The 13,649-nt window shown below is 43.8% G+C and overlaps 1 protein-coding gene across 3 annotated transcripts in view; it reads left to right on the forward strand.

The window, feature by feature from the left end:
* Positions 1 to 4,334, forward strand: part of CACNA1H (calcium voltage-gated channel subunit alpha1 H) — a 300,253-nt gene extending 295,919 nt beyond the window's left edge. For 2 of the 3 annotated variants that reach the window (XM_075318332.1, XM_075318333.1), the window contains 5 exons: positions 77 to 385; positions 498 to 644; positions 946 to 1,126; positions 1,292 to 1,473; positions 2,758 to 4,334. In XM_075318332.1, coding sequence (XP_075174447.1) covers positions 77 to 385; positions 498 to 644; positions 946 to 1,126; positions 1,292 to 1,473; positions 2,758 to 3,945 — 2,007 coding nt within the window. In that variant the 3' untranslated portion in view covers positions 3,946 to 4,334. The remainder of the gene's footprint in view (positions 1 to 76; positions 386 to 497; positions 645 to 945; positions 1,127 to 1,291; positions 1,474 to 2,757) is intronic. The other variant, XM_075318334.1, reaches the window with a different exon arrangement.
* Positions 4,335 to 13,649: the final 9,315 nt, after the last annotated feature.

Genomic DNA, 13,649 nt, shown 5'->3' on the forward strand with positions numbered 1-13,649 from the left:
TGTGAATTTATGGATGTGATGAATATGAGTCACCGGTACCAGTAAAATATTAATACGTGACCTTGTCCTCTTCCAGGACACACTCCGCGAATGCAACAGCGACGACAAGAACTGCCTCAGCTACCTGCCCTTCATCTCCCCGGTCTATTTCGTCACCTTCGTCCTCATTGCTCAGTTCGTCCTGGTTAATGTGGTGGTGGCCGTCCTCATGAAGCATCTAGAAGAAAGCAATAAAGAAGCCAAAGAAGACGCGGAGATGGATGCCGAGATTGAGATGGAGATGTCAAGGGCTGTTACCCCGGTCTGCCCGGTAGGCCCCCCGAGCTTAGACGGCAACACAATGGGTGGTGGTAAAATGAAGAATGATCTACTGACACACGCCAGGGTAAGGGTCCAGCATGTCATCTATATCCCTGAGGGGGGCAGCAGTTGGGTTTGGGGTAGTTAGAGGAGTGATGAGCTTAATTCATACCTGTTTCCTTCATTTTGCACTGAAGGTGGCACTGAGCCACGAGAATGTGACTTTATTGATTCCTGATACATTGAATGGTTCAGTTCTGCGGAAAGAGAAAAGACCGGGCTCCCCCGTGCCCTGCCAGCAGGCCTTGCCACTTCCCCTCCTGCCCTGCAGCTATGGGCCTGAGGTGAATCCCTGCTCTGTTTACGTGTCCTGTGTGGATGCTTTCCGTGGCTTCTTTGCCTCTGCTGCCGAGCTTTTCTTCTCCTCCTTTTGGTGACTGCTTCTCACCTTCACAGATATATCTTCCTGCGGTAACAGCCTCGTATCAGGGAGACATGATGGAGGCCGCCCGCTCACCGCTCATGCCACCACTAGGCACGCTTTGATGTGGCTATTGTCTGTAGCGTTCCTCACTGTTCACATGTCCAGCCGTACAGGACACCAAGCGTTATTATCTCCAAGCTAATGGTCTATCTCATCCACAGGACGGTGACGTTTACATGAGGGACGGAACTGGATCCCAAAACCTCCTGACGGTCAGAAAGGTTTCGGTGTCCAGAATGCTCTCACTACCCAACGACAGCTACATGTTCCGTCCTGTTCTGCCAGCAAAGTCATCGTATCCTCTGCGGGAAGTGGAGGCCTATGAGGACAGCCCTCCGGAAGGTATGAAGACCCCATGATAAAAATTAGGACTGCTTCAGTAGACCTGACTCCAAACTACCTGGACCATAGAGACTTGGTGCCCTGATTCATGGAGGCCACTTAGTCGGTCTCTGTGCCATTTATCCCTAAAGGTGATGGTCCCTTGTCTCATTTTTGTTATTGTAGGGTCACGTCTTTCAATCCATTCCCAACCAAACGAATCCGTCAACTCTCTGAAAACACCCGTGGACTGTCCACCTCTGCCGTCACAGAGCTGCCACGTGGACAACGATGACATGCCGAAAATTCCACCTCCACGTCCCTCCGCTTCCAGATCGCCCAGTCTAAACCGATTGCTGCAACGGCAGGTAATGGTGACCCTTTCTGGTAGATATTAACCGTAATCTGGTGGTGTCCAACCAACGACTCCCAAATACTTGCGAATCTACAACTCTTAACGTGTCCTGATAGCTGCATAGGCTGGAAACTGCTGCCCTCAGCCGTGTCTGCTGGGGGTTCTGGTGCTTTTATAAGCCAAGGACCTTTATAGATTTTAGCTCAGAGACGTTTCTGAAAGGGGAGTTCCTTTTCTGAAAGAAGGGAAAACCATTTCACATGTCCTTGAGATATGGCAGAAGTTTTGATCAGTGGAGGCCTCAGAGCTGAAATCCCACCGATCGCTAAAACAAAGGGTGGTCGGCTGAGCGCGGCTCTTCTTAGTTTAGGATTGACCCGGCTTAGCCGATCCTCTGATATTTCAGTATGCGGTGTATGTATTCATAGACTTTCTACAGATCTGTATGCCGCATGTTCAGCTCTACAAGAACTTTGTTTAAGGCCTCTGTCACACGTCCATGTCTCCGGTACGTGTTTGGTCCGTTTCCTCACGTACCGGAGACACAGGCACACGTAGACCCATTAAAATCAATGGGTCTGTGCTCACGTGCGTGCTCTGCCATGGACCGTGTGGAGCACCCGTGTGTCCGTGTGCTCCACATGTAGACATGTCCGTTTTTCTCCGGCATCACGGGTGTCACACGGAACGCAAACGTACCACACAGAGGTATTCCGTGTGACACGCGCCGGAGAAAACACACGTGTCTGAGAAAATAATAAAAAAAACTTTACTCACCTTCTCCAGCCCTCTTGTCTCTGCCGTTGCTGTCACTTGCTTCCGACCGCCGCTCATTATGCTCATTGCATATTCACTTCACTGCGGCCGGAAGCAGCAGCGGCGGGGAGTCGGCAGGACCGGAGACCGAAGATCAGCACCACGGACAGCGAAGTCAGGGACAGGTGAGCAGAAAGTTCCCGTTCTCCGTGTGTTATCACGGATACCACACGGAGAACACACGTAGGCCATAAACACGGCTCACGGAGGCTATTACGTAACTTTGACACGTCCGTGAAAAACGTGTGTGGTTTTTCACGGACGTGTGAAAGAGGCCTAAGTGAGTGGTTGACGTCAATCCCAACCGATCACGGTATGATAAAGGGTTTTACATACACCTTTAAAACATTTCTCCAATGAAATCTACATGAATTTTTATTGAGAAATAATAACATTTGTGCAGTAAACTCGACAGAATTATGTCATTAGAAAACTACGAAACCATCATCCTCATGGTTTTCTTCTCGCTTTTGTCCACTAGGAGGCCGTACATATGGATTCGGTTGACTACCAGATTGGCGATTCCAAGGATAGCGTTGAAGTGGAATCAACAGAGGGATCAAAGCTGAAAACGCCTTCACTCAATAACCTTGTTCCCAACCTGCTCTGCCCAATGCCCCCATCACTGCAGGGAACCCCTCAAACCTCCCCCAAACTATCTCCCCACCACAGACATTCCAGCGTCCATACCCGAAATCACACCTATAGCCAACACAGTATTCCCAGTCGTCCATCCAGTGTCAGCAGCGACAACACCAACCCCGACGAGTCTACGTTAGATTCCTCCGATCCGGCCGATGAAGAGGTCAGCCACATAAACAGCTTGGCCACCACCGGCTGGAGAGGACAATCCAATCATAGAAGTCACTCGGAATCGCCATTCATCTCCCAAGTTTCATCTCCTCCTTCTCCTCCACCACTAAAGAACTGCAATAGCACAGCCAGCCTGGTCGGGACCAGCAGCAGCAAAGACTTGAAGAAGTTCTACAGTGTTGACACTCAAGGATTTTTAGCAAAGCCCACATGGGCGGAAGACCAAAGGAGGCACTCCATCGAGATCTGCCCCTCCATCGATGACGATGGAGATTCCTGCTTTGATCTGTCCATCGATGAGAAGCAGGACTCTTCTATTCTCATACAGTCTGACCCCGAGTTCATCAATGGGGTTCGAAGGAAGAAGAAGATGAGCCCGCCTTGTATTTCTATAGATCCTCCCATGGAGGACGAGACCGGCACAGCTTCACGTACCAAAGCATCGGAGAACAGCATGTTGCGAAGGAGGACGCCGTCGTGCGAATTTCCCGCGTACAGGGACTCGTTAGACCTTAGCGACAACCAAGCTGTAGAACAGCAATGTAAAACCGAGAGACGGAGCCAAGCACCTTGTCGAAACGAACACTTGGTCATTCTCAGCTACTCTTTCGACCAGCGGGAGGCGAACAGCTTCTCAGAACTTTTAACAGAGGGTGGACGTCCCACTTCTCCATCCGTAGTCATTGTGGACTCCAGGCCCGACACGGGGGCGTTAGAAATTAAGCAACTAGACCACCTTCATAGCAACAGTTCCGAAAAGAACAGAGATCTCTCGGAAATGAAGAGTTCTTTAAAAAACCCTGCACTAGTCGACGCTTCTAACACATCGGGCGAAGTGACGGACAAACCGTTATAGCTTTTCAGGATACAAGGGCTTGTGACGAACCACTGGATAGACGGGTCTAAGAAAGCCCCAACGGGCACCTCGGGTTTTCCAAAAACGGCGGGAGGATGATGGTTTGAATAAAAAAAAAAAATAATAATAATAATAATTAATAAAAACTTTTGATTTGTTTGATTTTATAAACGAAGACGACTTCCCATATAGCCTCAATCACATTGATTCGAGTTTTTATTTTAACGGTTTTTTGTTTTCTTTTTTTTTTTTGGTTGATTTTTTTTCTATTTTTTTAGTTGGCACTTTTTTTTTTTATTGTGCAGAGACACAGTATGCCGAAGTGCTGACAGATGAAGACTTGTACAAAATCTGTATATCAGCGGTATCAATAAAATAGAAATAATGTATTTGTGAAAGACGCCGTCGTTATTTGTGCTGCGGGAAATGCTACGCGTGTCAATGCGGGGATCTGTGCAGGTCTGCGACTTCTGATATAGCTTATGTTTCAGCCAATGGCGGTAATCTGGTGACGGCTATGCTGGAAAAATGGGGTCTGAGGGCGCCACAACTGTATTCACCACATACCGTACATCACCAATACACACTGTACATCACCAATATATACATCACCAACACATACCATACATCACCAACACATACCGTACATCACCAACACATACCGTACATCACCAACACATACCGTACATCACCAACACATACCGTACATCACCAACACATACCATACATCACCAACACATACCGTACATCACCAATATATACATCACCAACACATACCGTACATCACCAATACACACTGTACATCACCAATATATACATCACCAACACATACCATACATCACCAACACATACCGTACATCACCAATACACACTGTACATCACCAATATATACATCACCAACACATACCATACATCACCAACACATACCGTACATCACCAACACATACCGTACATCACCAATATATATACATCACCAACACATACTGTACATCACCAATACATAACATATATCCCCATCACATACCGTAAATCACCAACACATACCGTACATCACCAACACATACCGTACATCACCAACACATACCGTACGTACATCACCAATACATACCGTACATCACCAACACATACCGTATATCACCAATATATACATCACCAACACATACCGTACATCACCAATACACACTGTACATCACCAATATATACATCACCAACACATACCATACATCACCAACACATACCGTACATCACCAACACATACCGTACATCACCAATATATATACATCACCAACACATACTGTACATCACCAATACATAACATATATCCCCAACACATACCGTAAATCACCAACACATACCGTACATCACCAACACATACCGTACGTACATCACCAATGCATACCGTACATCACCAACACATACCGTATATCACCAATATATACATCACCAACACATACCGTACATCACCAACAGATACCATACATCACCAATACATACCGTACATCACCAATACATACCGTACATCACCAACACATACCATATATCACCAACACATACCGTACGTACATCACCAATACATACCGTACATCACCAACACATACCGTACATCACCAATATATACATCACCAATACTGTACATCACCAACACATACCGTACATCACCAACAGATACCGTACATCACCAATACATACCGTACATCATCATCACATACCGTAAATCACCAACACATACCGTACATCACCAACACATACCGTACATCACCAATACATACCGTACATCACCAACAGATACCGTACATCACCAATACATACCGTACATCATCATCACATACCGTAAATCACCAACACATACCGTACATCACCAACACATACCGTACGTACATCACCAATACATACCGTACATCACCAACACATACCGTACATCACCAATATATACATCACCAACACATACCATACATCACCAACACATACCGTACATCACCAACACATACCGTACATCACCAATATATATACATCACCAACACATACTGTACATCACCAATACATAACATATATCCCCATCACATACCGTAAATCACCAACACATACCGTACATCACCAACACATACCGTACATCACCAACACATACCGTACGTACATCACCAATACATACCGTACATCACCAACACATACCGTACATCACCAACAGATACCGTACATCACCAATACATACCGTACATCACCAACACATACCATATATCACCAACACATACCGTACGTACATCACCAATACATACCGTACATCACCAACACATACCATATATCACCAACACATACCGTACGTACATCACCAACACATACCGTACATCACCAACAGATACCGTACATCACCAATACATACCGTACATCACCAACACATACCATATATCACCAACACATACCGTACGTACATCACCAACACATACCGTACATCACCAACACATACCGTACATCACCAATATATACATCACCAATACTGTACATCACCAACACATACCGTACATCACCAACAGATACCGTACATCACCAATACATACCGTACATCATCATCACATACCGTAAATCACCAACACATACCGTACATCACCAACACATACCGTACATCACCAACACATACCGTACGTACATCACCAATACATACCGTACATCACCAACAGATACCGTACATCACCAATACATACCGTACATCATCATCACATACCGTAAATCACCAACACATACCGTACATCACCAACACATACCGTACGTACATCACCAATACATACCGTACATCACCAATATATACATCACCAACACATACCGTACATCACCAACAGATACCGTACATCACCAATACATACCGTACATCACCAATACATACCGTACATCACCAACAGATACCATACATCACCAATACATACCGTACATCACCAATACATACCGTACATCACCAACACATACCGTACATCACCAACACATACCGTACATCACCAATAGATACATCACCAACACATACCGTACATCACCAACACATACCGTACATCACCAATAGATACATCACCAATACATACCGTACATCACCAACACATACCGTACATCACCATCACATACCGTACATCACCAATATATACATCACCAACACATACCGTACATCACCAACAGATACCGTACATCACCAATACATACCGTACATCACCAACAGATACCGTACATCACCAATACATACCGTACATCACCAACACATACCGTACATCACCATCACATACCGTAAATCACCATCACATACCGTACATCACCAACACATACCGTACGTACATCACCAATACATACCGTACATCACCATCACATACCGTACATCACCAATACATACCGTACATCACCAACACATACCGTACATCACCAACACATACCGTACATCACCAACACATACCGTACATCACCAACACATACCGTACATCACCAACACATACCGTACATCAATACATACCGTAAATCACCAATACATACAGTACATCACCAACACATACCGTACATCACCACATACCGTACGTACATCACCAATACATACCGTACATCACCATCACATACCGTACATCACCAATACATACCGTACATCACCACATACCGTACGTACATCACCAATACATACCGTACATCACCAACACATACCATACATCACCAACACATACCGTACATCACCAACACATACCGTACATCACCAATATATATACATCACCAACACATACTGTACATCACCAATACATAACATATATCACCATCACATACCGTAAATCACCAACACATACCGTACATCACCAATACATACCGTACATCATCATCACATACCGTAAATCACCAACACATACCGTACATCACCAATATATACATCACCAACACATACCGTACATCACCAACAGATACCATACATCACCAATACATACCGTACATCACCAATACATACCGTACATCACCAACACATACCATATATCACCAACACATACCGTACGTACATCACCAATACATACCGTACATCACCAACACATACCATATATCACCAACACATACCGTACGTACATCACCAATACATACCGTACATCACCATCACATACCGTACATCACCAATATATACATCACCAATACTGTACATCACCAACACATACCGTACATCACCAACAGATACCGTACATCACCAATACATACCGTACATCACCAACACATACCGTACATCACCAATACATACCGTACATCATCATCACATACCGTAAATCACCAACACATACCGTACGTACATCACCAATACATACCGTACATCACCAACACATACCGTACATCACCAATATATACATCACCAACACATACCGTACATCACCAACAGATACCGTACATCACCAATACATACCGTACATCACCAATACATACCGTACATCACCAATACATACCGTACATCACCAACACATACCGTACATCACCAGTACATACCGTACATCACCAACACATACCGTACATCACCAACACATACCATACATCACCAACACATACCGTACATCACCAATATATACATCACCAACACATACCGTACATCACCAACAGATACCATACATCACCAATACATACCGTACATCACCAGTACATACCGTACATCACCAACACATACCGTACATCACCAACACATACCGTACATCACCAATAGATACATCACCAATACATACCGTACATCACCAACACATACCGTACATCACCATCACATACCGTACATCACCAATATATACATCACCAACACATACCGTACATCACCAACAGATACCGTACATCACCAATACATACCGTACATCACCAACACATACCGTACATCACCAATACATACCGTACATCACCATCACATACCGTAAATCACCATCACATACCGTACATCACCATCACATACCGTACATCACCAACACATACCGTACATCACCAACACATACCGTACGTACATCACCATCACATACCGTACATCACCAATACATACATCACCAATACTGTACATCACCATCACATACCGTACATCACCAACACATACCGTACATCACCAACACATACCGTACATCACCAACACATACCGTACATCAATACATACCGTAAATCACCAATACATACAGTACATCACCAACACATACCGTACATCACCACATACCGTACGTACATCACCAATACATACCGTACATCACCAATACATACCGTACATCACCATCACATACCGTACATCACCAATACATACCGTACATCACCACATACCGTACGTACATCACCAATACATACCGTACATCACCATCACATACCGTACATCACCAATACATACCGTACATCACTACATACCGTACGTACATCACCAATACATACCGTACATCACCAACACATACCGTACATCACCAATACATACCGTACATCACCATCACATACCGTACATCACCAACACATACCGTACATCACCAACATATATACATCACCAATACATACCGTACATCACCAACACATACCGTACATCACCAACACATACCGTACATCACCAACATATATACATCACCAATACATACCGTACATCACCAACACATACCGTACATCACCAACACATACCGTATATCACCAATACATACCGTACATCACCAACACATACCGTACATCACCAACACATACCGTGCATCACCAGTATATACATCACCAATATATACATCACCACCACATACCGTACATCACCACATACCGTACATCACCAATATACATCACCAACACATACCGTACATCACCAATATACATCACCAACACATACCGTACATCACCAACACATATCAACCATCACCAACACATACCGTACATCACCAATATACATCACCAACACATACCGTACATCACCAATTCATACCGTACATCACCAACACATACCGTACATCACCAATATACATCACCAACACATACCGTACATCACCAATATACTTCACCAACACATACCGTACATCACCAATTCATACCGTACATCACCAACACATACCGTACATCACCAACACATACCGTACATCACCAACACATACTGTACATCACCAATACATACCGTGCATCATCACATACCGTACATCACAAATTCATACCGTACATCACCAACACATACTGTACATCACCAATTCATACCGTACATCACCAACACATACCGTACATCACCACATACCGTACATCACCACATACCGTACATCACCAATATACATCACCAACACATACCGTACATCACCAATATACATCACCAACACATACCGTACATCACCAACACATATCAACCATCACCAACACATACCGTACATCACCAATATACATCACCAACACATACCGTACATCACCAATTCATACCGTACATCACCAACACATACCGTACATCACCAATATACATCACCAACACATACCGTACATCACCAATATACTTCACCAACACATACCGTACATCACCAATTCATACCGTACATCACCAACACATACCGTACATCACCAACACATACCGTACATCACCAACACATACTGTACATCACCAATACATACCGTGCATCAACACATACCGTACATCACAAATTCATACCGTACATCACCAACACATACTGTACATCACCAATTCATACCGTACATCACCAACACATACCGTACATCACCACATACCGTACATCACCAATATACATCACCAATTCATACCGTACATCACCAATACATACCGTACATCATCAATATACATCACCAACACATACTGTACATCACCAATACATACCGTACATCACCACATACCGTACATCACCAATATACATCACCAACACATACCGTACATCACCAACACATACCGTACATCACCAGTACATACTGTACATCACCAACACATACCGTACATCACCACTACATACCGTACATCACCACTACATACTGTACATCACCAACACATACCGTACATCACCAACACATACCGTACATCACCAACACATACCGTACATCACAATACATACCGTACATCACCAACACATACCGTACATCACCAACACATACCGTACATCACCAACACATACCGTACATCACCAGTACATACTGTACATCACCAGTACATACCGTACATCACCAACACATACCGTACATCACCAACACATACCGTACATCACAATACATACCGTACATCACCAGTACATACCGTACATCACCAATACATACCGTACATCATCAACACATACCGTACATCACCACTACATACCGTACATCACCAATATATACTGTACATCACCACTACATACCGTACATCACCACTACATACCGTACATCACCAATATATACTGTACATCACCACTACATACCGTACATCACCAACACATACCGTACATCACCAACACATACCGTACATCACCACTACATACCGTACATCACCAATATATACTGTACATCACCACTACATACCGTACATCACCACTACATACCGTACATCACCAATATATACTGTACATCACCACTACATACCGTACATCACCAACACATACCGTACATCACCAACACATACCGTACATCACCAGTACATACCGTACATCACCAACACATACCGTACATCACCACTACATACCGTACATCACCAACACATACCGTACATCACCAACACATACCGTACATCACCAACACATACCGTACATCACCAATACATACCGTACATCACCAATACATACCGTACATCAACACATACCGTACATCACCACTACATACCGTACATCACCAATATATACTGTACATCACCACTACATACCGTACATCACCACTACATACCGTACATCACCAATACATACCGTACATCATCAACACATACCGTACATCACCACTACATACCGTACATCACCAATACATACCGTACATTACAATACATACCGTACATCACCACATACCGTACATCACCAATACATACCGTACATCACCAACACATACCGTACATCACAATACATACCGTACATCACCAACACATATCAACCATCACCACCACATACCGTACATCACCAATACATACCGTGCATCACCAATACATACCGTACATCACCAACACATACCGTACATCACAATACATACCGTACATCACCAACACATATCAACCATCACCAACACATACCGTACATCACCAATACATACCGTGCATCACCAACACATACCGTACATCACCAATACATACCGTACATCACCAACACATACCGTACATCACAATACATACCGTACATCACCAACACATACCGTACATCACCAACACATACCGTACATCACCAGTACATACCGTACATCACCAACACATACCGTACATCACCAATACATACCGTACATCACCAACACATACCGTACATCACAATACATACCGTACATCACCAACACATATCAACCATCACCAGCACATACCGTACATCACCAATACATACCGTGCATCACCAACACATACCGTACATCACCAACACATACCGTGCATCACCAGTACATACCGTACATCGCCAACACATACCGTACATCGCCAACACATACCGTACATCACCAGCACATACCGTACATCACCAGCACATACCGTACATCACCAGTACATACCGTACATCGCCAACACATACCGTACATCACCAATATATACTGAATATCACCAACACATACCGTACATCACCAACACATACCGTACATCACCAACACATACCGTACATCACCAGTACATACCGTACATCACAATACATACCGTACATCACCAACACATACCGTACATCACCAGTACATACCGTACATCACCAACACATACCGTACATCACCAATACATACCGTACATCACCAACACATATCAACCATCACCAGCACATACCGTACATCAACACATACCGTACATCACCAATACATACCGTGCATCACCAACACATACCGTACATCGCCAACACATACCGTACATCACCAACACATACCGTGCATCACCAATACATACCGTGCATCACCAACACATACCGTACATCGCCAACACATACCGTACATCACCAATATATACTGAATATCACCAATACATACCGTACATCACCAGTACATACTGAATATCACCAATACATACCGTACATCACAATACATACCGTACATCACCAATATATACTGAATATCACCAATACATACCGTACATCACAATACATACCGTACATCACAACACATACCGTACATCACCAATATATACTGAATATCACCAATACATACCGTACATCACCAACACATACCGTACATCACCAACACATACCGTACATCACCAATACATACCGTACATCACCAATACATACCGTACATCACCAACAGATACCGTACATCACCAGCACATACCGTACATCACCAGCACATACCGTACATCACCAACACATACCGTACATCAACAGATACTGTAAATCAGCAATGCATACTATACCTTACCTATACATACTGTACATCAGAGTTCCCCAACTCCAGTCCCACAAGCAGTCCGTATTTCCTTACCATTACACAGGTATTGGAATCATCACCTGTGCAGTTGTAAGTAGACCATGAAAACATGCCCTGTTGGTGGTCCTTGAGGACTGGAGTTGGAGGACACTACCATATATCACCATAACATACACTCCCTGACAGAAGTCCTGTCACTTATCCATGCTATGTAAATAAAAGCTTATAACCTGACTTTAAATTCATCCATTGGTTTTATAAAT

This window comes from Anomaloglossus baeobatrachus, chromosome 7 (assembly GCF_048569485.1).
Source record: "Anomaloglossus baeobatrachus isolate aAnoBae1 chromosome 7, aAnoBae1.hap1, whole genome shotgun sequence".
Taxonomy (NCBI): domain Eukaryota; kingdom Metazoa; phylum Chordata; class Amphibia; order Anura; family Aromobatidae; genus Anomaloglossus; species Anomaloglossus baeobatrachus.